Source organism: Camelus bactrianus, chromosome 13, assembly GCF_048773025.1.
Source record: "Camelus bactrianus isolate YW-2024 breed Bactrian camel chromosome 13, ASM4877302v1, whole genome shotgun sequence".
Taxonomy (NCBI): domain Eukaryota; kingdom Metazoa; phylum Chordata; class Mammalia; order Artiodactyla; family Camelidae; genus Camelus; species Camelus bactrianus.
The window spans coordinates 68,176,619-68,202,045 of NC_133551.1; the positions used below are offsets into that span (position 1 = coordinate 68,176,619).

General features: G+C 53.4%; 1 protein-coding gene across 1 annotated transcript in view; it reads right to left on the reverse strand.

Moving 5' to 3' along the window:
• Window positions 1-2,075: 2,075 nt before the first annotated feature.
• The window catches only part of PADI1 (peptidyl arginine deiminase 1), a 37,163-nt gene continuing 13,811 nt past the window's right edge, over window positions 2,076-25,427 (reverse strand). Inside the window, exons 2-16 of the mRNA XM_074377309.1 lie at window positions 23,580-23,760; window positions 22,446-22,518; window positions 21,789-21,850; window positions 20,395-20,512; window positions 20,182-20,307; window positions 17,992-18,164; window positions 17,758-17,861; window positions 16,686-16,809; window positions 16,173-16,280; window positions 14,652-14,803; window positions 9,760-9,904; window positions 8,858-8,951; window positions 7,603-7,682; window positions 6,739-6,864; window positions 2,076-4,090 (exon numbers count right to left, since the gene is read on the reverse strand). Coding sequence (XP_074233410.1) covers window positions 3,857-4,090; window positions 6,739-6,864; window positions 7,603-7,682; window positions 8,858-8,951; window positions 9,760-9,904; window positions 14,652-14,803; window positions 16,173-16,280; window positions 16,686-16,809; window positions 17,758-17,861; window positions 17,992-18,164; window positions 20,182-20,307; window positions 20,395-20,512; window positions 21,789-21,850; window positions 22,446-22,518; window positions 23,580-23,760 — 1,900 coding nt within the window. The 3' untranslated portion in view covers window positions 2,076-3,856. The remainder of the gene's footprint in view (window positions 4,091-6,738; window positions 6,865-7,602; window positions 7,683-8,857; window positions 8,952-9,759; window positions 9,905-14,651; window positions 14,804-16,172; window positions 16,281-16,685; window positions 16,810-17,757; window positions 17,862-17,991; window positions 18,165-20,181; window positions 20,308-20,394; window positions 20,513-21,788; window positions 21,851-22,445; window positions 22,519-23,579; window positions 23,761-25,427) is intronic.

Below are 25,427 nucleotides of genomic sequence, written 5' to 3' on the forward strand. Positions count from 1 at the left end.
GGCCACAAAACCCCTTGGCCTGTGGTTTAAAAGCCCCTGGCCCTGCCCCTGCAGCCCAAGATGCTAGCTCATTGGCTCTAGTCCTGGAAGCCCGGCCCCTTTCCAGAGCCAAGAGCTCAGGATTGGCTGGAAGGAACCCAGTATTTGCATATGAACCTGTTACTCCTGCCTCAGGCGCAGAGGGAGTTAATTTCTCACTTTACTGGGGAGCAAGTAGGTTCCCTACAGGTACCTACATGGCCAGGGCACCAGGGCCTTGGAGGGGTGCAGAGATGTGGGGTATTGATCTGGGGACCTTCCTCACTTTCAGCACTCATCCTCTTTACGCACTTTTCCTGCATTTTCAGAGATGGGGAGCTTCTCTACCTAGCTGGGGGAATGGATGAAAATGCAGATTCCCAGGCCCAATCTCCAATTTAATAAGCTGCCTGGCAGCTGGGTTTTTTTTTTTACTAGCACCCCTAAAGCATTTTGATGCTCTTTGAGTAACACCAGCCCTTTTTTTAAGAGCATGGATTTTAGAGGCAGGGCTGGATTTCAGCCCTGCTTCAACCACATCCTGACCGGGTGATCGGGGCAAGTCCCTTCGTTGCTCTTTGCCTCAACTTTGGCATCTGAAAAGTGGTTGTTGTAAGACTTAATAGGACAGTGTGGGTAGAGCTCTAGCATGGAGCTCAGCATAATTTTATTATGAGGGTCATTGTTTTTGTTGTTATTATTAGAGGTTCAAAGCCTCTGGAAAAAAGTAAGTGATGAAGGTGAAAACCCTCTCTGGCCAGGAGGGGCTTGGAATGTTCGGAAGGAAGGCTCACTGGTCAGGTGGGGAAATTGAGGTCAGAAGGGGCATTCAGCAGCTTGAAACAGCAGAAGCGAGGGCTCTGGGGAGAGGAGTCTCGGGTTCGGATCCAGGCTCCACCAGGCATTGGTGTGTGGCCTTGGGGAGTTTTGTTCCCTCTCTCGAAGCCTTGGTTTCCTCATCTGTAGGAAATGTGGCTAATCACTAGCCCTGGCAGAGATAATAGCGGGGTACACCCTGCCCAGCAAGGTTCAAAAGGTGCTGAATAGAGGTTTCCTCCCTCCTCCCGGGTGATGCTGAAAGCCTGAGGCAGGGTGGGCACGAGGACCTGCTCCCCAGAGTCCCCGGCTGGTGTGTTTGCACCAGTTCGAGGATCACAGCAAGACTCTAAGTAAGGATGATTTTAAGGACAGCTGCTGAGCTACTGGGTCCAGTGACAGCTTCACTTTCTTGGCTGTAAAATGGCTCAGTGGCTGACTCAGCTCTGGGTCAGAGTCAGAGCTCAGGAGGAAACCCCAGGCAGGCACAGTTGGGAAACAGATGCAGAAAGTGGGGGCTTCCCTCTGGGAATTAAACCAGCCGCCCCCTCAGAATTCTGTAATTTTCTTTGGAAGTAGACTTATGCCTTCACCTCTCCCCAGTTAATACATGCCAGCTTTTAGAAAGAGATCTGAGGTTCATTCAGACTAAAGTGTCAATGACAGATGGGCAGCAACTCTTTGCCAATTAGTCCACAACAAAAGCTAAAATAAAGTGAGTGAATGGGTGAGTGAGTGTCAAAGGGAGCGATCTGAGGCCGCACCAAGTATGTAGGATGAGGGGGGTGATGTTTTCAGACCACCAAGGCTGGGTAACTTAGTAGCTACAGAGGCAGAAATGAAAAGGTGTTACAGTGGCCTGTGGCCCTGGGTACCAGTCCTGCTGGGAAATCTCCCTCTCTGCCAGTAGGGCCCAGCCGGCCTGTCCTCTGAGAGATGGACAAGATAGTCCAGTGAAGGGAGTGAGAGGAAGAGGTAGGCCCCACCCTCCCCTGATAGCCATCTCAGCAGGGCAGGCAGCCTCATGGCAATGGGCCAATGCCAGCCACCCTGCCGCGTCAGCCTGCCTGCCCGGCACAGGCCCTGGGGGCTCTCTCGGCCGAGTAGGAGCTGCCCATGGCCGGTGGAACGTGAGCCAAGCAGCTGGGAGCGTGGTGGGTGGAAGAGAAGGCAGCCCCCACCCTGCCCTTTCCTCCCCTCCTCCCCACAGCCCAACGAACAGAAGCTAAGGAGGCAGCCACTTGAAGAAATGCATGTTGACATTTTAATTAATCAGAAAGGAGGTGACCGGTCACCCGGAACATTCTCTGAGGGAACATCAGGGCTCGCCCCTCAACAGCCCAGCAGCAATTCCAGAGCTTTCTGCGCTCAGTGCCACTCTAGAAGGCTTGCTCCCCACCCTCCCCATCTCTGCAATGCCCACTCCTCTCCCCTGACCCCCGCAGCCGGGTCCCTGGGGAATCCCAACCCTGGCTGCACCCCTCTGGCCTCTGAAGAGCTTCCTTCTCTTGGCTCAGTCTAGGCTGCATCGTGATTATGAGCAGAAAGTGCACAGGTTAGACCAGGGACTTGCAAATGGGGTTCCACAGGGCCTTCTGGAAGGGGAGGATCCAGGTACAAGGCCCGCACTGCCTTAAACCAGAGCAGTTCCTTTTTCATACGTTGGGTCTCCATGGTAGCCTCTGATCGCTCAGGGTTAAAAGAGTTTAAGGGCAGCTGGCTCAGCCTATGTCTCACCTCGGGCCAGTGAGAAAACCCAGAAGGCAGGGGGCCTGGGGGCTGTGAGCCCCCGAGGAGGGCAGGCTGGTTCCCTCCTGCCCATGCTTGTCTGGGGCAGCCTGCCTGTACACATCTCGGTGACCTCACCTGGGGCCAGGCTATTAACTCCCAGTGGCAGCTCAGCCTTCCCTTCCATGGGAGGGGACACAGGCCTGCCTCAGGCTTTTACTCACAGGTGAAACCCCAAATACAGGCAGGGTCTCTGGGCTGCTGAGAGAGACTGGGCGAGCCTCCCCTCCCACTGCCTGCCGAACGAAGGGGAATAATTAAAGACTATTAAAGGAAATTAAACTCCACCCTCAGAGATAACCTAAATGGCTCCCCCCACCCTCTTCTAACATCTGGGCCCCACCCCTTTCTGCATATGGAACGGACAGACCCCTTCACAATCAGTCCTAAATCCAAAGCCTGGGAGCCCTAGGGCGCAGAAGCCAGGCCCTGGCTTATCCTCCTGTCTCAGCCTCTTCTGCCATCCTGGCCTCCTGGCCTCCTCCACTCCTGCCCCACCTTCCTCTGTGCACCTGCCTCAGGCCTCACTTTGGCCTCTCAGCATTTTTGAACCGGAAGCAGCCAGCATTCCTAATTAAAGGCTTTCCAAACAGGTCACAAGCACTCTTCTGAGGCTGGAGTTGGGTATTAAAGGGGGTTGTTGCTTTTTCTTTTTAAAACAGGCCTCCAGATGCTGAGGTTTTCTGTCCTTATTTGTCTATGTAAATATGATGCTAGGGGGTCACCGCCTGGGGGTCCCAGGCAGGAGAAGACAGTTGATAAAGGCAAGAGGGTGCCTCAGATCCTTCTTCCTGGTCTTATAAGAGCCACCGGTGGCCTAGACCCAGGGCCCTCACATCCAACCCCAGGCCCTGTGGTTCCATTCCTGGTGCAACCACAAAGGGAATGTCAGAACAGGGGAGCGGCTATTCAAAGTGGGGCACCTGTCAAGGCCGCGCACAGCCTTCCTTGAACATGCTAAGGCTTTGGATCTTTTCCAGAACTTCTGGGAGTTGTGGATGGGGAAGAGGAGAGGGAAGAACAAAGACGGTCCTTCTCGAGCTGGGTAGGCCACTCCCGAGGCGAGGACAGGCAGCATCCGTGTGTCCTGGTACCCACCGTGACCAGCACATCTGCAGGCACTCGGGGGAAGCACCCAAGGCTCCCCCAAAAGGATGGAGGCCAGGCAAAGTTTCCTCACCCTGGCGGGGTTCCCTGGCAGGTAGGCAGAGAGGATGGCAGATGGGGAGTAGGCTCAGAGCACCATGTGCCACCACTTGAAGGGAAAGGGCTTCCGGCGCACATTGGTGCCGCAGTGGATCTCTCCAAGCAGCTCATGGTAGGACAAGTAGTCATCGATGAAGATACAGTGGAGGCCCAGAGGCTCCAAAAGGGACCGCACCTTCTCCTCCAGGCAGCAGCGGCCATTGATGATGGGCCCGAAGGGCTTAGGGATGCCCAGGTACTTGCCTAAGACCACCATGTTCACCTGAAGAAGAGAGAAGGCAAGAAAGAGACTTGGTTCACTGGGGATGCTCAACACAAGGGGCCTCTTCTGGGTTCTGGTTCTGGCAGACCCATCCCCAGGGCCAGTCCCATCCTTGCCAGCATCTTTGGGCCACCAGGGCTGGCACTCACTCAAGAACTAGAATTTCTGGAAGCAGAAAAGACATAGATTCCTAGTTGGAAGACAGGATTAATAACAGGCAGGGCTGCCAGTAACATACCTGGTAACTTCATATAAATAGAAGTCACCCCTTCTTCCGACACTTTCTTCCATCTATCAGAAAATTAGATTATAACAGCTTTGTTGGACCAAGACTTTACTGTCATCTGCCAGAAACTTGTACAGCAAATGTACTCCTGTACAAGGTCCACAGTGTGAATGTCGTAGGCGTGGTGCATTTGTGCAGTACACATCTTGCTCAACTGTTCCTGGAAGCCCTGATAATTGTTACTGTTTATTGGGCATTATCTATGTGCCAAATATAGCATCACTAAACCCCACAGCCTCCCTCCAAGGCCATGGCTTAGACAGCTTAAGTAACGTAATTGAGGCTACACAGTCAGAGAACGGGGAGATTGAAATTTGACTCAGGTCTGACTCATGCCACAGCCCGTGCTCTTTATAGTCTGCCAGAGTGTTGCACTGTGGCTGCCTGGAGTGCTGAGGAGTTGGGGTAAGGGGCTGGGAGCCCTTGGGAACAACTGTGTTTATCTCTGGTGGCACCTCTGCTTCCCTGGCTGAGGGCCCTAACACAGGGGAAGGGAAGTCTGCCCAGTGCAGGGTGTAGAGGTTTCTTAGAGGTAACCTCTGGCCCAGATGGATGGCCAGAGGAGCTGTCCTTGGTGCTCAAAGGGGACACTCTGGACTCTGGACTTGCTTTGTTTGGTACTAGGTCATCTCAGTGTGGGGTGAGCTTCCCTCCTGATCTCCATGCCCTGACCCCTCACCCTCAAGTCTGCCATGCAGGGCCATCCACTACTGGGACCAACATGGAGCTGGAGGGTCCCCCTGGGGTCAGTCCCATGGCCTTGGTCCTCAGCTGCCTAGTTGCCCACTAATGGGCCAGAACATGCTGGGGTGGGAGTAGGGCCAAGAGCCAGATTCAGAACCACAGGCAGCCCGGTTTGCTTCCTCCTGGATGAGGACTCGGGAGGTTGGAGGCTGGCCCACTTGCTTGCTGGGTGACCTCAGGCTCTCACTCTCCTCTGAGGGTCCCTTTCCCCGTCTGACAAATGAGGGGTGAACTGAGTGTTCCCTAAGGACAGTGAGGACACACTGGGATCCTCTCACAGGGCCTGAGCTGGAGCTGGCAGATTCCCACAGAGGGGGTGTATGTTGGGAAGGGGGCTCCCAGCAGGTGTGGGCAAGGCCACAGCCCAAGGAGGGCTGACCAAAGTCCTGAGCCCTCCCCAACCCTCAGCCAGCACCAGAGCCAGGTGCCTCCTTACAGCTTTGCTCTTCAACACTGTAGCCATCAGGCACTTGCAGCTGTTGGACTTAAAATAAAGGTAAAAATTCCATTCCTCAGTCACAGTCGCCACATTTGAAGTGCTTAGTAGCCTCATGTGGTGGATTCCATGTCACAGCGCACAGATGTAGAACATTTCCATCATCTGGGAAAGTTCTAACAGCCCTGACTTAGAGTAATGTTTCTCAACCAGGGTGATTTTGTCCCCCAGGGCATTTTGCAACCATCCTGTGATGCATAGGGCACCGCCCAGAACAAAGGATTCTTCAGCCCCAAATAGCAGTAGTACCGAGGCTGTGAAGCCCTGCCTTCCAGGTCTCTGCCAGGACCCCACAGCGAGGAGTCAGGAGTGAATACAATCCTGGCAGGGAAGCCCCACCCACACACCTGCGTCCAGTCAAGACCCCTGGATTCCCTGGATTCACTCCCAACCCTTGGCTTGTCCAATGACAGGGATTCGAGTTAAAGGCCCCAGGCTGAAGAAGGAGGGTCTCTCATCCTGGGGAACCACCCCTCACAGTTGTCAATACCCCCCCCATCTTTTCCCAAGGGGTTAATGGGCACTCTGGGCAGCACTGTGCTGATAGCATCGCTCACGCCCCTCCCAGGGGCCACACTGGTGAGATCACATCTGCTCATCTGCTTGTCAGCTGCCTGAGTTAATGACAGCCAGGGAGGCAGGTACCACCCACCCCAGCTGCCTGATTCAGGAGCCCTACTGGGGAGCAGCCGACAGGGTGCCAGGAAGGGGAGCAGAGCAGGCAGCTGAGGCCCAGAAACAGAAGCCTGAAATATTTGGAACCAAACCACGCTTCCTTTTTCTCTTTGGGGGAAAAAAACCCTTAGCTGTGAGGGTTGCCCTGTGCACTGTAGGATGTCTAGCCGCATCCTTGGCCTCCACCCACTAAATGCCAGTAGCATCCTGCTCAGCGGCCATCAAAATGCCCTGGGGGGCAAAATCACCATGGTTGAGAACTACTGATGGAGATATTCTATATCTGCCCAAAAAGCAAGCACTGGAGAGGTTCACAGGGCCTGCCCCAGCCTCTGTGCCAGTGTCTGTGGACAGGGACAGGGACCTCTGGAACCTCTGCTAACTGCCCATCAGGACCCTGTCAGGCCCCAGGGACAGAAATGCTCCATCCTGCCTCCTCGTTCTCACCATGTCAGGGAAGAAGGCTTTTGCGTAGGAGCCCGTCAGGGAGAAGAGCTGGGGGATGTCCACGATGTCCCGCTCGGTCAGGCCCAGCTCCCGCTTCAGCACCTCCCGGTTCCAGTCGATGCATTTCTGGGGGTGGGAGGAGAGGAACAGGCACGAGGGAGCCAGGAAGGAGCCAGCGCTTGCTGAGCACCTGCTGTGTGCTGGCCCCCGCGCGGGGCCCTCTGTGTCCTTGAGCTCCTGTGATCCTCACAACGGCTTTGTGCCATTGCTGCCCCAGACGGGGAAATGGAAGCTCAAGTGACCTGCCCGAGTGCACAGAGCTAGGAGGTAGTGGGGCTGGACTTTGGACCCAGGCAGTCTCTGGTCCCAAAAGTGCTTGCTGCCTCCCGAAGCTGTTCCAGCCACAGCTGGGCTTAAAAGCCCCTGCCCAGTTGAGGAGAAGCCCAGGGCATCCTCCCATTTACTAAGCAGGACCCCGTGCCAGGCCTGCACCACTTACGTGGCAGGCATTAGCTTCGCCTCTTCCTGAGACCTCCTTCCAACCTGTCTCCTCACCTCCTCACAGGGTCTCCCTTGCCCCTACAGAGCCCTATTTCCCAGCCACATCTCTGATCTCACCAGACTTCTCAGGGGAGAACGCATCTGCTCCCATGGAAACCTGTCATTTCCCCAGAGCACAGCAAGCTCTCCCCCATCAGACTGGCGTGGCTGTGTCTCTTCCACCAGACTGTGGGGTCCCAAGGGCAGAGGCCCTACCCTACCCACAGGTCTCAGCAGCACCCAGGACAGTCAGAGGTCCAGGGCTGAACCCCTCACCCCCACCCCAGTGGTTCCTGGGGCTGTTTCACCCTCCACCCCCCTCACCTGTGCATGGAGGTTGTTACTCCTGAGGCGTCTGTCTGCCAGCATCTCGTTAATGCTTCTCTTCACCTGGTGATTTAACCCTGCAAGACAAAGAAGACAGTAGCCAGCTCAGGGAGTCCTGCCCAGAGCTACCTCCAGCCTGGGCTGCAGGATCTGGGCCAGGACTTTCCTCCCACCTCAGCACCAGGGTCTGAAGCTTGGATGGAGAAAGCCAGAGACTGGAAACCCAGATGGGACCAAGCTCGTGCAGCAAGTAAAACCTGGTGATGGATTATGGACTCCTTGGGAAGGGACTCCTACGCTCAGGGCCTAATAACAGTACGGCTACCCTGCTCTGGGCCTTCGATTATAGTTATTTTTTATTTTTTAATATCTTGGAGGGGGGAATAATTACATATATGCATTTTTTTCCAAATGGAAGTACTGGGGATTGAACCCAGGACCTTGTGCATGCTAAGCACATGCTCTACCACTGAGCTATACCCTCCCCCGCCATTATATTTATTATTGATCTTTAAAACAATACTAGGTTGGGTTAATTATCACCCCCTATTCAGAGAAGAGGAAACAGGCAGCAAGTGGCAAAACCTGGATCTGAATCCAGGTCTATCTTAGCCAAAGGTTACGCCATATCCCGTCCAGTGCTCCACTCCTCAGGTAAGAACACTGAACCCCCCATGGTGGGGAAGTGGGGGTGATGCTCAAGGGGGCTAGCCCGGCCCTTGGAGGGTCTTTCAAGTCCCAGAGGAGTGTCAACAGAGGGGTCCTGACCATCCTCCTGGCTTGAGTCCCTGCTGCTTCCTGCTGCTTAGCCCTGGGCAGGCCACTTCTCCCTGAGTCTCAGTTTCCTCCTCAGTGAAAAGGGGTAAGGAGAAGGGGGTTGGCGATCTGATTGGTCAAGAGCATGAAAGCGCCTGCACAGACAGGCACATGGAGCGCTCTCGGCTTCCTGTTTCTTTCCTCTCCTGGGGTGTGGCCAGGATGCACCGACTCCTAGGGAGGGGGTCACACCCTGCATGTGCCGGGGACAATCCACGGGTCCCTTGGCTTCCACCCCTGGCTCAAGAAAGGGAGAGCCCTCATCCTTTGGTCCCATATGAAGGTGTTGGGAGAATCAGTGATGTTGGGCTCTGAGCTGAGAGCTCAAAGACAAAGAGCCTATAAACAGAGCACGACCATGAAGGGCACCAGTGGTGCCCAGGGCTAGCAACGGGAGCGCAGGGTCCAGAGGGGTGATGGGCTCGTTGGCACTCACCGTCAAACTGGGCCGCCTCCCCGTAGCCCTCCTCCTTCTTCTCTTGGAACAGTTTAAGGCAAGCGCTGGGGCTGGCCAGGAGCAGCCGGAAGCCCTGGCAAAGAGGGAGGGAGAGCTCAGTGTATGGGATCCCCCGACATGCAGAAGCCCCCAAACTCAGGAGAGGCCTGAGTTCAGAGGCTCAACCGCCCATGGCACCCCTGCTCAATCCCACCCACCAGCCACAGAGAACTGTCTGCAGATCCCCCAATCCTCCAAGCTGGTTCACACCCCCAGGCCTTTGTCCATGACCTTCTCCTTGCCTGGAGGCCCTTCCTCACTTTGTCCACCAGGGAACTCAACCACTGGGCACTGGGAGGCCTCCTCTCCCAGGCTGCCTGCTCCCTGTGGGCTGTGCCCTCCCTAGACACCTCTGCAAGGTGGTGGAGCTGAGGGGTTAACATGCTGCTCTAGAGCCCACCATCTGGGTCTGAATCTTACCCTATTGGTTGATTGCCCTTCTGAGCCTCAGTTTCCTCATCTACAAAGTAGGGGCCATGATAACTGTACCCACCTCATGGGGCTGTTAGAGGATTTAATGGATTAAAACATGTACATCTCATAAGTGCTCAGTAAATGTTACCAATTATTATCGGTGTCATTTATGGGTCTTGGCTGAGAGGTTTGAATCAGAGCGAACACCCAGTAAGAGTACGAGTAGTGAGCAGATGAGTGCCCTCGTGACCTGAGCTCTGGCCTCCACCAGGAAGCCCCCCCCCGCCCCGATTAACACCACCTGGCCCGCAGGCTACCCTGACTCCAAGCTCTCTATGGACAGAGAAGGTGAGCTGGTTTCAGGTGGCTTTGCCCTATCCCAGCCTATCCGGTCAGAGGTGGCTCGGGCGGGAGGAGAGGGGATGTACCTTTTGATCGGAGGTGGGCACAAAGCTCAGGAACTCGTCCACGTGGCCCACGGAGAGCCAGTCCGAGTAGAGTTCCACGGGCGCCTGCACCTGCTGGGCCTTCAGGAAGTCACGCACCACCTTGGCCATTCGCCGCCCACCTGACCTGGCCGGGGAGGGAAAGAGCAGGGCCGTCGGTGCCGCCTGTGTCCTGGTTCCCTGCAGCGCTTCCCTGCCCGAGACTCATGACGACTCTCTGAATGGGTCTTCTTTTGTCCCCACTTTCTGGCCCCAGCCCCCAGGTGCTCCCAGGGACTCACTGTCCATCCTGACCATCGTCCCAGACAGTGACCCTCCCTCACCCCAAAGCATCCTCCCCAGGACCAGGGAAGTCCTGCTGCCCCTTCCCACAAAAGAGAGTCAAATGAGAGACCACCATCTGCCAAACGGAACCGAAGACACTCATCTCACATCCTGGGACTCAGACAGGTTGATTCTTTACCCAAGGCACCCAGCCACCCCTCACCAGACTTAGTCCAGTGTTTCCCAAAGTGTGGGATCCGACCATCTGGGGTCAGATTCTGCTTCCGGGGAGGGGGAGGTGTGTTTGTTTAGACTGAGGATTCCTGGGCCCTGACATCCTCCCCATCTCAGAGTCTTTGAGGATGTGGCCCATCTGAGGATGTAGGATCTGCATTTTGATACTCATCCTCAGCTGATTCACACACAAGAGAACTGCTGCTCCAGTGGTTTTATGTTCAGCACTGACTGTCTAATCCCCAGAAGTCCTTGAAATGAGGTTGGGACATTTTCAAACCACCCTTTATTAGCAGAGGGAGGAGCTGAGGTGGCCTAGGACAGGGAACAGGGGGCAGGAGCTGGCATCCCAGAGCGGTGGGAGGAGACATTACCAAAAGTTGAATGTCCATGCAAGGATGCTGCCTTAGGCAATGGCCATGTCCCCATTTCACAGATGAGGACACTGAAGCCTAGAAAGTTCAAAGAGGTGACTTGTCCTAAGTCAGAACAATGTATTACACTCTGGGCCCTTTTCACTTTTCCCTGGCACATGTAACCATGTGTAAACACACACATACACACACACACAATCTGTATAGAGATTTTTTTTCTCAATATGTTTTACAAAAAAGGGATCACATTTTTTTGCCTTTGCTTGTCCAGCTTAGGGAGATATCATGGATGAGCTTCCTAGCCCACATCCAACCTGGTGGTTCTATCTTAAACAGAATTTAACTCAGCCCTTCCCCTTCCTCCTTTTCTGCCACCATCTGGCCACGGCAACTCCATCCCTTAAATAATCCTGGTGGTTTGTCCTTTTTCCTGGTCTCTTTGCTTTCACCCTTGCTGCCCTGCAGTCTAATAAGAGGGAGGCTTCTTAGTATGTCAGCCATGTCCCACCTCTGGACAAAACCCTCGCATCACTCACATCTCCCTCACCATAAATGCAAAGTCTTCACAACAACCAGCACAGCCCTAGGCAATCCCAACCCCCTCCTGCCACAATCCCCTTCAATCCACTCAGTTCTAGTCATGCTGGGCTCCTGCTGTCCCTTGCATATATCAGGTACATATATCTGCCTCAGGGCCTTTGCACTTGCTGTTCTCTCTTCCAGGAATTGTTGCCCACTCCCCACGTCCCTCACTTTCTTCAGGTTTTACTCAGATGTCACCTTCTTTCTCTGTGAGGACTTTGGAAATAGCAACAACAACTCCTCAGCTCCCTTCCCAGCTTTATTTTTCTTTACAGCATTTGGTACTATTTGGCATCCTTGACGTCTTGTCTATTGTCTGGCATCCCACTAGAATGGATGCTCCAGGAGGCCTGGGATTTTTGTCTAGGTTCACAGCTGTAGCCCAGCACCTTTTATTGAATAGACACTCAAAAAATATTTGAGAATGATATTAAGGCTTTTGAACAGCTGTGTAAGAGTCCATGGTCCATATAATTTGAATACGTTGTCGACAAAACTAGAAGAAACACCCAGCAAGCAGTGACCATGACAACATTAACCTGATTTGAGGGATGGGAACACAGAAAGTATTTTTCTTGTATTTCTGGTATTTTAATATAGTGTTGGCAATTTTAAAAGACCTCTTTAAAAAACAGAGAGATAGCAGAGAAGAGTGAGGTTTCAGAAATTGTTCATGAGCAAAAAGTGGCAGGAATCAGAAACATATAAGATTGGAGGCAGGGCAGAGTCCCTCCCTGAGACTCTGCAGCTCTCTGCCTGGAGGCAGAGGGATGGACCAGATGACTCCAGCCCTGGGAAGCCTCAGACCTGGTCTCTGAGTCACATCAAAGCTGCCACCAGGGGGCAGAATTGTTCAAAGAGTCTTTTAAATGTGAGAGCAGAGCATGAAGAACCCAAGATAGCAGAGAATAGAGGGGGCATTTACTGAGCACCTACTATGTGCCTGCCTAAGGCTCCTCACACTGAGTATCTTGTTTAATCCCCATAATAACCCTATGATAGTCCTACAAATAATGGGTCCAGGTCATGATCTGAACTCTGCCCTACCAAGCTCTCTGACCTCATCCCCTTCCACGCCCCCTTGTTCCCTCTGCTCCAGCCCCACTGGCCTCGTTGGTGTTCCTCTAATGTCTCCAACACAGCCCTGCCTCAGGGCCTTTGCACTAGCTTTTCCCACTCCCTTGCACATCCTCCTCCCAGATAGCCACATCTTTAACTGTCTCATTTCCTTCAGGGAAATCTCAACCTCTCACCAAAGCTACTTTTATCTAACATACTAGACAATTTACTTATTTACTATGTTTGCTTATTGTTGGTTTCTCTCTGCTAGAATGTATGTAGGTTGTCTGTTTTGTTCACTGCTGAGGTCAAAGCCAAGATAGGAACATAGTTCTGCAGCTTGGGTGTTAAGTTTTAACTGGAGGCCCAAGGAGAAGACCTGGATTCTGACCATTGTACTAACTTGCTGTGTGGTCCTAGGCAGTAGCTCTCCCTCTCTGAGCCTCGGGACCCCATCTGATCACCAAAAGCTTTATTCCTAGTTTTCAACACAATGGCCAATGGAGTGGGGCCCAGCTATACTAGAGACCCCACACCTTCCCTTCTGGGGTCCTTGCTCTGAGCTTGGGAGTTCCCAGAACATTTTTTCATCCTCAGCATGGGGCCCCAGCCCTGGTATATCAGAAGTCTCAATAAATATTTATTGAATTGATAAATGAATGCATGAATGAGGGTATTCACTTCACTTACCTAAGCCTCAACTTCCTCATCTGTAAAATGGGGATAACAGTTGTCCCAATTTTATAGGGCTGTTATAAGAATTAAATGCGGTAACCTGGGTAAAGCACTATGGCACATAGTTCGTGGCACATAGGTGATCAATAACTTTTATCCATTGAGTTCCAACCTGCTTCAAGGCAGATCCACGGCTAGAGATCCAGCTAAACAATTCTTAAGCATTTGGAAGGTAGTTAACATGAATCCTTTATCCCCAGTAATGGCAATTATATAGCTAAGATGGAGATTTTTTTTTTGTAGGCCCATTTTACTGATGAGGAAACTGAGGCACAAAATATAAAATAATTTGTTCAATTAATAATGTATCTTTGTCACCTGATATAGCCTTACTACCTTCAACAGTGCCTGGCACTTCGTAGGCATTCAATAAATATTTTAAATGAATTAATCAAGCACCTACTATGTGCCAGGCACTGTGGTAGGCACTAGTTAGGTGACACACCCCCAAGTCACGTGGCCAATAAGTGGCAGAGCCAGGACTTGAACCCAAATCCATTTGATTTCAAAGCCTGTGCTCCTTGCTCCTGAGTCCCTCTCCCTGAAGCACAGAATGACTGCCCAGAGGTCCCAAGTCCCTTCTATCCCCAGGGCTGTGGGCAGGATCTAGCCCCAGAGTAGTCTTGGGCATGAATCACCAGCAAGGTGAGCAGACACACTCCTCTTGCCCTGGCCAACCTCAGCCCCGGGCACCCAGCCTGGGCACCTGGCTTTGCACCCGGGGTTGGTGCCAGGAAGACTCACCTCACCTGATCCAGAGCCCTGAGGCCACCAGGGTCACCACGTGAGGCTGGATGACCTTCCCAGGACTTCCTGGCTGCTCCCGGCCCACGAGTAGGTAGTCAGGGCATGCGGAGGCAAGCTGGGGCACATCTGGGCTCCACACTAACCCCACACAAACAGGAAGGTGGCCTCTGGGGCCTGTGATGGGCTTAATCTTTGGGGCAGGAAGCAGGGGATGCCATCAGGATCCCTGTGCTACACACCCCATTCTTCAGTTGCCCACAGGCGGGGTGGGACCTACTCAGGGGGATTTAACAGATACCTTAAACCCTAAATGCTGTGTTTCCTGCCCGATGACAGCTATCCAGGGTGGGAACCATCGAGTCACCTCTGTCACCCTGGTATCCTGGCCAGCCACTCGCTCACCTGCAGCCGTGCGGTGACCTCTGTGCCCTTTCATGCTGTTGCCAGGACAGCAGCTGTTTTGATCTCCTCCTGGGATCTGTCTCCTGCCTCCGCGCTGGATTACACATCACCTCCCAGCCCTTCTGATTTTTTCAAAAGAAGCCAGAAATCTGGCCTTTTGTGTGAGGCCTTCTGATATAAATTGATTTAATGTTGGTGACTAATTACGCTCATAAAATACTAGGCAGGGTCGAAGACTGTGGGCCACTAGTTTGTGGGTTTTTTCCTAAAATTCTGTGATTTTTCAAATCTAAGATGCTAGGACACTGAGTCTTTGATTCTAGGATTCCATGCAGGAAGTTAAGACCACTTCTCAGATGGAGAATTGTGTTTGTGGTGCGGGAGCTGGAGGTGGATGCTCTAGTCACTCCCTCCTCCCTCGTCCCCCCCCCCATGCCCTCCAGTGACCTCCGCCACCCTTCCACCCTGGTTTCTCACTTGGGAAAGCTGCTGCCGATGAGAATACGGCCCAGGGGATACTCCTTGCCATCCACAGTGACCGGTGGGCTGACATCCAGGTTGCCGAAGGAGTCAAGACCGGAGGCACCAACGAATGGGATTTCCCGGGTTACATATCCGAAGTCAGGACCCTAGGGGAGGACCAATGAGACCATCCCCAGAAGGAGGGGTCAGTGAGGACAGGAAGAGACAGCTCTTGGGGCAGGGGGGCGAGGGGTGATGGGGTGGGGGGCTCCCACTCCCTGAAAATCCTCCCTGTGCTCTGAGCATTGTGCTATTAAAGTCTAAGCCAATAACGGAACCGTAACTAGAAAATCCCCAAATGTTTGGAAATCAGGCAACGTCACACTTCTAAAGAACCCATGGGTCAAAGAAGAAGCCAAAGGGAAGGTTAGATAATATTTTGAGCTAAAAGGTAAGGTCAACACAGCACATTAAACATGTGCAAGGCCAGTGAAGCTGCACTTCTAGGGAAATGCCCTGACTCTAAACACACATATAAGAAGGACAAAGGGTTGAAAAATCTTAGCTTCCACTTCCAGCTAAGAAAAGAACGGCAAATTAAACCTAAAGAAAGTAGAAGGAAGGAAATAATGAAAAAGGAGCAGAGACTGGTAGAAAATGCACTGTCCAAGTCAAGCCCAGGGCTCGGGTCAGCTCCTTGGTTGATGCAGAATCACCTCCCCAGGGACTCGTCCCCGATCCCTCCAGGCTGGGGAGAATGCCCCGGCTCTGTGTGCCCACGAGCTCCTAGACTTTCCCATTAGAGCCCCTACCTGGACCCTGGCATCATCCTGATGGTGGGGGATGGGGGGCCAGTAAGTGGGACACAGGCCACTTCAAAAGGTGGTTTAGCCTAGCAGTGAAGTGCAGGGGCTGTGGAGGCAGCCCCTCTAGTTTTGCATCTTGGTGCCACCGCTAACTGGCTGTGTGGCCTTGGATAAATTGCTTAACCTCTCTGAGCCTCAGTAAAGAGGGAATAATAACAGTCCTTATCCATAGGAGTCCACATGGATTAAATTAGCAACCATGTAAAACTAGGAGGGAGGGCCTGGAACTCAGTACACAGTTGCCAGAGCTGCTCTTGTTGCCCTGCTGTGTATAGGGGGCAGCATCGTGCCTGGCACACAGTAGGTGTTCAGAAAATATTCATTACCTGAAGAGAGGCCCCAGGTCACAAAAGCAAGAGCCATGAGGGTTCACTGAGGGTGCACTTCCCTTAAAAGGCAGTTTGGTCCCCACAGAGCTGACTCCTCTGTTCACTCGGAGTGAATTCGCCTAGGAGAATTTTGCTGGCCTACACGTCCCAGAACAGGGGTGATTTGCATGTGATTTGCATTCAATTTAAATAATCATCCCAAACCTCCCACTAACTCTCCATTTGCCAGGCCTCACCGCCTGTGTCCTTTTGCAACCCCTAAAACACTAGGACCAGGCTGACTGAAGGGTCCTATAGAAGGAGCCACCCAAGGTTTCCCCACTCTGTCCTTGGCCACATACCAGGATCCTCTTATAAGGGAAATCCTTCAGGCCTCTGTTTCGAGGGGAGTCAAAGACCACTGGGAAGGACTTGTGAGGGGCCTCGATGTAGCCAAACTCCATCTCATCCTGGGAGAGGGAGGAAAAGACCACAGTGACCACCTGGGTGTGTAGTATTAAGAATGGGGGTATCCCCCAGGCCCAGGGCAGGGCGGGGCCTGGAGGGTGCAGGGGGCAGGGAACAGAGGTGGAGTGAGGCCTCTCAGGACCTCAGCCAGGAGAGGACTCTGCCAGGGACCAGAGTATCTGGACGGCAGCAGGAGAGACTAGAGGCGATGCAGGCAGCGGGAGAGGGTTCCCCTAGACTGCACGCCCCAACCCTGAGTCCGGGCACTCAGCCCACCTGGCTTCTCTAGGGAGATGGAAGCCAGGTTGGAGCCTGTGCGCACCCTCTTTCCCAAAAGCCAGAGTAAAGGATGGGGCTCAGGCCTCCAGGGCTGCCTTCCTCTCTTCCAGGGTCCCTCCCGCTCCCACCTGGATCCAGCGGTCGTTTCGATTCTCGATCCGAGGGCAGATGATCAGTTTGCAGTTGGCTTTCAATGCCAGGTCAGACATGTCCTTCAGAAACTTCTCATTTGAGCCATGAAGGTCTACGACACTGCAGAGCACAGGGAGAGGGGAGAGAAATAATGACTTTGACTGTGGCCTTGGCCTTAGGGCCAGAAGGCAGGGATGGATGGGGTGGCCAGTCTGTGCTAGGCCCCCTGTGGCCTCTGGGTACAGGAGTTCAAACACAGCCCCTGCACTAGAGAGGCTCATGACAGAGATGGATAATGTCCCCAGATCACATCAGGTGGTAGGCACAAGGGGAGGGAAAATCTACTGCTGGTTAAGGAGGTAGTGGGGGCAGGTAGTCCCTATCTTCTCCAGTTTCTCACAATTGACCTAAATAAACGAGTGAGGGTGGGGTTAGTGAGCAAGCGGAAAGAAAGTGTTTCCTTCTGAACACCTGCACGCACCTGGATCCAGGTAAGCAGAGCAAACCTGTTTGGCCACACCCTTCCTGGCCTTTTGACTTATGTTCCAAGTCACCTCTAGCCTTTTCCATTGGTCCAGCCTCGGATGCAGGGGCCTGGAGTAGCCTTGCCAATCAAGGCTCACCTGTCCATCAAGGGGCCTGACAAGGATTCTGAGGGACGGCAGAGGGACCAGGACTGCACTTTGGGGCAGGGCTCACAGCAGATCCTGGAGGCTGGGTTCCCAAGTTCTCTAAGGCCCAGGAGCACACTGAAATCAGAGCAAGACTAGGTCTCACGCAGCCACTAGCAGCCTGAACAGGGCCTGGCCCCACGGCCTAGAATCAATCCCAGATGCTGCAGGGCTGCTGCAGGCAGGGTAGGGGCAGGATTGCTGGAGCTTGAGCCAGTGACTGTGGCCAGGGCCTTAGTGCTTAGAGCAGGTGGGGCTGAAGGCCCAGCTTGTGCCTGTGGGTGTCCTCAGTGAATCTGTCCAGAGTGAAGGAGGGGCCAACCCCAGTACAGCATTCTGCTCCCATCTCTACGAGTCCAGAGATGGTGGGGGAGCTGCAGGAGGGGCGAGGCCTCACCTGCACACATACAGCTCCAGGGGGGGCTGGGTGTTGGGGGTCATGATCCAGGGGGCCACACGGAAGGTCACGGTGTCTGTGAAGAGGGGCACCTCGGGCAGGGTCTGGGGGGAAAATGCAGGGAGTCCCATCAGGCCTCAAGACTCCCCCAGCCTCCAGCCTCCCAGCCCTGGAGGCTCCAAACTGGTCCCTGAAGCCCCTCACCCCCATCCCAGCCCCCAACGCCCTATGCACCTTGGTGTCCACCAGGCTGACGCTGAGAGAGACCAGCCCCAAGAAATCAGCATCGGGAAAGGTGAACCCCTCCACATAGAAGCCGATCTTCCGCTCCCCCAGCTGCCGCTCCACCTCGTAGGACAGATGCTGGGGTCCCAGCACCTGCTTGTAGTCGGAGAGGGAATTCCCACCTAGGGGCAACCAGAGTCAGCACCGGGGTGGGGGGGGGGGTGGAGAGCAGTGCTGGGACAGGGGGGGTGGGGCTGTGAAGATGGGAGGACAGGGAACCTGAGACCAGAAATCCAGGGGCAGAGTCACCTTTGTGTTACAACTACTTGGGCTCTTCTCCAGCTCTGCCACGTGCAAGCCGCATGACCTCAGCCCAATGACTCAACCTCTCTGAGCCTCAGTTCCTCATCTGTAAAATGGGCTAACATTATATGTTTCTCATGAGGTCAATGTAAGCTTTAAATCAGATAAGGAAATAAAAGCAGCTGGCACAAAAGGGGAAGACAACCCAAATGTCCATCACCAGATGAATGGATAAATGAAATGTTGCATATCCATATCCTGGAATGTTATTCATCCACAAAAGGAATGAAGTACTGAGACACGCTACAGCATGGATGAGTCTTGAGACCATTATGCTAAGTGAAGGAAGCCCAACGCAAAAGGCCACACACTGGATGATTCCATTTGTACAAGTTGAAAGAGTAGGTACATCCTTAGGGACAGAGAGCAGGTCGGTGGTTGCCTAGGGCTGGGGAGTGGGGGCATGGGGAGTGACAGTGAGTACAGGCTTTTACTTGAGGGTGATGAAAATGTCTTGCAACTAGAAATTTTGTGGTGGTTGCACAACATTGAGAATGTACTAAATGTCACTGAATTGCTCACTTTAAAATGATTAATTCTATGTTATGTGAATTTCACCTCAATTAAAAAAAAAGCGCCTGGTTCGAGATTTGCAGATACTAACTACTACATATAACATAGATAAACAACTAGTTTCTTCTGCATAGCACAGGGAACTATATTCAATATCTTCTAGTAACCTATAATGAAAAAGAAAAAGAAAAGGAATATATGTATGTATATGTAAGACTGAAACACTATGCTGTACACCAGAAATTGAAACAACATTGTAAACTGACTATACGTCAATAAAAAAGAACCCAAAAAAAAAAAAAAAAAAAGCGCCCGGCACACAGGAGTTCTGGCCCGTCCCCTTTTCTCCTCCCCTCCAAGGGTTGTCTGGGAAGTGTCACCCTGGCACGCTCTTAGTCACAGCAGGAAAGGTTGTCAGTTCACTTAAATGAGATTTTGCTTATGTTCTGGTATCACAAGTAAATGTTTTCAGGCTGGACCTCTGCCTAAACTTCCACCACGAGTGCAGAGAAGGAACATTCTGGTTCCTATCAGTCTCATTTAGCTGGAACAAGTTCTGGGTCAGTTTGAACAGAGGGTGAAAAGGAAGAAGGAAGGGGCAGGAGAGACTTCTTGCTATTTATAAAAATGAGTAAGGGCACCTCAGGGTTAAGGATTGTTTTCACTTTGTTTTGTTTTTTTAAGCCACAGACTTCAATTAATAACCTCTTTGGCAGAACAGCTGGATTTTTAGCTTTTCTAGTCGCTGCTCCCACCTCACCCAGCCCGGACAGTACTGGTCATACATGGAGAACCCATTCCAGGCTGACAGCCCAGAGAGGGGACGGGGTCGGGGGAAGGGTCAGCGGCTGTGGAAAGAAGAGGGAGGTTGGGGGAGGGTATAGCTCAGTGGTAGACAGTGTGCTTAGCACGCACGATGTCCTGGGTTCAATCCCCAGTTACCTCTGTTAAAATAAATTAATAAATAAATAAACCTAATTACCTCCCCCTTCCAAAAAAGAAAGAAAGAAAAAGAAAGATGAGGGAGGCTTTGGTATTGAAGAGCAGGCTTTGATGCCTGCTCCACCCACAATTGGTTATGTGACCTTAGGACAGTGAATTCATGGGTCTGAGCCTCAGTTTCCCCCTCAGTAAGATGGGTCTAGTTTGGGACCCTCTTTCTTGGGCAATAAGTCGTGTCCTGATGGAGTGGCTGTTTGTAAGCTGTTGGGAGAATTACAAAAAGATGATGGAGAAGGGAGAGATGTGGATCAGAGAAGAAAGAACTAGTTTGAGAAGCAGAGGATGGAGCAGGGAGGGAAGAGGACCCTCCAGGCCACTCACCCCTAGCACAGAAGACCCCCACTCTTTTGGAATCAGAAAATGGCACGTTCAAGATCAGCTTGTGGTTGTCAAAGAGCTCGTCAGGGCCATCGCAGCTCAGCACCATGGGGGACATGTCCTGCAGGTCTGGAGAGAGTGGTACCCATGAGACAACCCTCCCGCCACCCCACACCATCACCTTGGACAGCCCTGCACATCCCTTCTGTTACTCACCATCCAGTGATGTCAGCTGGGTGTTGGTGAGGTCCAGCCCCTTGGACCTGAGACTATCCCGGTCACAGTTCACCAGCAGGACAGCCCCATAGCCCTCAGGGCCCCAGCGCCAGGATTTCTGTGGCAAAACAAGAGGCCTTGGGGTCAGGGGAACCCAGGGGTCTCTGGGAAGGGGTTCTGCTTTGTTAACTTCAAGGCTTGTATTCTGGGTTTGCTTAAAGATTTAAAGAGGGGTCATAAATATGGGGACTAAAGCTCCAGGTCTCTAGACCCAGTGAACAGCCTATACACCCCCACCCAGCAGCCCCACCCAGCCATCACACCAGAAGAGGGTGATGCTGCCGAACCCAGAAAGGCCTCTGCCAGCTGCTTAGTGTTGGCCCGACCTGGGGGACAGAGGCTGCCTCTCCCTGACCTTGATGGGGCTGGAGAATCCCCACCCCACGTCTCTCCTGGGGCTTGGCCCACAGATGTCTCTGACATTCACTCATGGTCCTGAAGGCCCTACAGGGAGGTCCAAGCTAAGGCAAGAAAGATGGCTGGAGCCCTGCCTCTGTGATCCAAGCTCTTCCTGATGTGCCTCCACTTTATCCCCACCAGACTCTGCAAGGCAGGGCTTATTTTCCCCATTTCACAGACATGGGAAAGAGGCTCTGGGGAAGTGAGCCCCAAGTCACATAGATGGGACTCAAACTCACAGGGCCACTGCTAACCTATATGGCATTCTTGTTCACCCCTCTGGCTAGATGCTGTTCTGTACCAGTGCCCAAGACATGGTTTGCATCATAGGCCCCACCCACCACCTTGCCCAAGCAATCTTGTGCAGTGAACAACCTGCACAGCCATCCATGGCAACCCTGCTCCATCTTGTCTACAAAGTCTTGTATGTGAGCCAGACTTCCTCTCTGGGGACTTTCCCTGCAAACTCTATCTCCTACCCTCCCAGAATGGCTTTCAGACACTTCCTATGGGATAACGCCTTGAGCCTACCCCATCCTCCTCCTCACTCTTAGAGTCCAACTGGGGCTGTCTACTCAGCCTCGTCTACTAAAAGCCTTCATTCAGTCACTTTACAATCTTTTATGAAGTACCTGTCATGTTTAGGGGTTTAAATACAGCCCAGGAAATAGAAAAGACATCAAGCAAAAGAACCAATCCCAGTTCTAAGGTGGCACAAGAGAGACTCTGAGAGGGTAAGCTATTTTCCAGTAGTCACACAGCATTTTGATCACACTTGTGCCTACTTGTGCCGATTTGGCAGTCCTCAGATGACTTCCCTACCCTGTTGGATACCCCAGACCTTAGAATTCATTAGCCTTCTGGAAGGAGAGCCTACCCCACCCCAAGGTTTGCCTGTCAACTCTGCCTTCTTGGGCTAGCCAGGAGAGTCCCACCTTGTCACCTTGGCTCTTCTTCACCTTGCCGGCACGGCCCATGTCGACATCAAGGGAGATGTCTGAAAAGGGATGGAGAGGGGCTACCAGGGGCTCCCTAGTCCCAGCCTCACACCCATAATGTCCAGGTTGGGGCAAGCTCTGCCCCCTCCCCAAGCCCATGAGAACCAGGAGGCCCTGTTCTGGGGACCACACCCAACTCCTGGGAGGCCCCTGTGGCAGCCCCCCATGGTTCTGGGTGTTGGAGGGAATCGAGTCTTTGGCTGTTGAATTCCTTACTCATCAGCGTGTGCTGAATTGCTGCCTCTTGGTGGCCCTGACTCTGGTGGTCAAGATGAGACTTGGAGCCAGCTGCCCCGTGCCCCGGTTGAAGGCGACATGGGGCCCTCCGAGGTCTAGTGATTAAGTCTTGGAGTTCCAGTGAGGGTGACAGGTGGGATTCTGGATGAAGGAGTTTAGCCATTGACCCATGGGCAGTGCAGTTTCTAGATTCTCGTGGCCCTTAAGTATGGCTGGGGCTCTACCCCCGAGGTCCTAAAGAAGATGCACAGCCTCTTAAGAAGCCAGACTCCTCGACAGAGGAGGAAGGTGACCATCAACTTGCACTCAGGGGCTCCCCTAAGACCCTCAAACGGCCAGCCAGGAGGTGGTACTTACCAACGCCAGTGAGGTAGAGCACGCTCTGGCCCAGGGCACCGCCCTCCTGCTGCCCGAAGTAGGAGACCTTCACCTGCGGGGACATCATTGGCCCTGAGCCAGCACGGCCGCCCCTTCCAATGGCCGTGGCACAGAGAATGGGGGACACCCCGACGGCCCTGCCTAGAGGCAGGGGAGGTGTGGGGTCCCCCCGTACTCCCTGTTGCTGAAGGCCCAAGACTCATGGGCTTCCAGCTTGGATTCAGAGCTGCCTTCTCCAGCTGGAGAGGCCATGGATGCCTCCCTGGCTCCCAGGGCTGAGCTGAGGGACAGGGTGGGTGCAGATCCCAGAGGGAACAGCTGGAGCCTCAGGAATCCATGCAGATGTCAGAGAGAAAAAATGAGGGATGGGGAAGCTGTCATCATTGACTGAGGCAGGTTGTTCAACCTCTCTTGGCCTCTGTTTCTTCGTCTATAAAATGGGAATAACAATCCCCACACCCACAATAACAGCCAGTGCTCATGGAGCCTTCCCCAAGGTCCAGAAGCCATTCCAAGTGCCTGACCCAGGCCATCTCAACGACACCCCAGGACGGCCCAGTAAATGGGGCCCAGAGGTACGATTTGAGCTCCAGGGCCCCTGCCCTTAACACCTGTCGCTGGAGTAGAGGCTGAATCAATGAATCAGGAGTCACTGTGTGTGTGGCGGGCACCTGGGCGTGAGCAAGGACAGTGTCCTCTGTAAAAGTGGAAGCTTCCTGCTTCCTTAGGTGGGAGACACACACACACAGCCAGGTATGTACCGGTGAATGTATCACGCATGTGTATGAGCATACACAGGTCCTGCTGTGGGCTCAGTAACTGGGGGTTTGTTTGGAGTCTGTGTGGAACTGAGTACAGGGATCAACGGGGGTGATTGTGAATTTGAGGGGTGAGCAGACCGGCTGTGCTTTTATGGGAGTTTCATTTGTGTGTGTGTGAGATGCTGGGGCGCTGAGGTGGCTCTGCGTGCTTGGGGTGTCTATGGACTGTATCAGGCTGTGTTGTGTGGATGTGGGTGGCAAAGCCTTATGGGGATTGGGTGGGGGGGAGATGCGCGAATAGGGTGTGCTCTGTTGGGGGGCTCTTACCTTCTGTGGGGAGGTGGCCTCTTACCTTGAGGTCATTTAAATCTTTACTGGCTGTGTCCACGGATACGATCACGTCCACGCCGGCGCCCAGGGGCCAGTGGGTCTTGCCTGTGGGCTTTGTCACCCGTGCTGGATCGTAGACCATGAAGATCTCCACCCCAGAGCTCCCAGAGATTCCGAAGGTCACAGAGCCCTTGGGCACATCACTGACAGAAAGGAGAGAGGGAAGGGTCCAGGGGCTCAGGAGAGAGACCAGTGGGGTAGTGGGCTGGGTTGGGGAGGAGCAGTGCGGTGTGCCACTGGCCGGGAGACCAGCCTGTTTGGGCCACAGGGCTCCATCCCAGCTCACCAGTGATTCCCACGTGACCCACCCTGGGCGCATCGTCTCCTGGCCTCAGGCTCCCCATCTGTAACCTGAAGGGCTTGGAGCAGAATAATGCCTGTTGAGCTTTGTTTTTGTGGCTGAGCCCTTTCAGTGGCTCTAACGTGGAACCTCAGAGATAAGACAGCCAAAAGGGAGCTAGGGTGGTGCCACGCCACGCCTTTTAACCCTTCCACTGAGGCTCCAGGGAGCAGAGACTCTGGAGTTTTCACCTCTGGATAGCCCACTCCCACCCCAAAGTTTCATCTTCTGATGCCTCTGAATTCTCTAGCCCAACAGGAAATCCATTCAGGACCCCATCTCACCTCCTCCACTGCCATCCCTGCCCTCCTAGACTGCTGGGCAGTCTCCTCACCCATTTCTCTAGGCCCATCTGTGCCCCCTCCAGTCTGTTCTGCACACAGCACATGTTGTTCCAATGCTCAAAAGCAGCGGTTCCAGTCACACGCAGCAAATTCTCACAATGACATACAAGGCCCCTCCTGATCTGCCCTCTGCCACCCCCTAGAACCTCCTCCTCCCAATCACGCTCAACCCTCACTCACTCTGCTCCAGCCACACTCACCTTCCTGCTGTTCCAGGAAGCTGTCAGGCTGTCCTGCCTCAGGGCCTTTGCACCAGCTGTTTCCTCTGCAGAAAATGCTCCTCCCCCAGATATCCACATGGCTCACTCTCTTACCCGCTTCAGGGCTCTGCTTAAATGTCACGCTCTCAGTGAGCTCCCCCATCACTCCATGTAACGCTATGCCTTTCCCCACCCTCTCCCTCACTCTCCCTATCACTCTCACTCTGCTGACTGTTAATCATGCTGTTATTTACTGTGCATCTCTCCTGCTAGAAGGTCAGGCCCACGAGGGCGGGCAGTTCTGTCTATTCTGCTCACTGCTATATCCCAGCACCTATAACAGTGCCTGGTGTGCAGTCAGTGCTCATAAACACTTGTTAAATGAATGAATGGACTCAGTTTCCCCTACTCTGCAGAGAGATGCAGGCCCATCTGTCCCAGGTGGTACAAAACTTGACTGATGCCAGGACCCAGAGCAAAATTTTCCCCATCCGCCTGATATAGCACATCCACCTGATGCCCTAGAACCCTACATTCCAGAAAGGGGGTGGGGAACCCTCAGTCCACCAGACCCCAGCCAGGGGCACTCATCTCCCGGGCCTCCAAGCTGCTCCTCGGACCACCAGCTACAGCAGGGAGGGACCAGCCTTCCTGGGCCGTAGACTCAGAGGGGATGCCCTGCAAACTCGGGCTGCAGGGCACCCAGAGCTAAGCCAACAGGACTTCCACAGGTGCATCTTGTCCTTCATCCCCTGAGTAAGCCTGAGCTGTGTGCCTCCCTGTCCCGGCCCTGGGCTAGGCCCTAGGGTTCCATGAGGCCCTTGGCCATGAAGCCCACACCCTAGAGGGGAAGTCAGACCAGGGAACTACATGTCAATGTTTCTCCCTCCATGACGTGTCAGGGGTCTCCACTGACAGACCCCAGG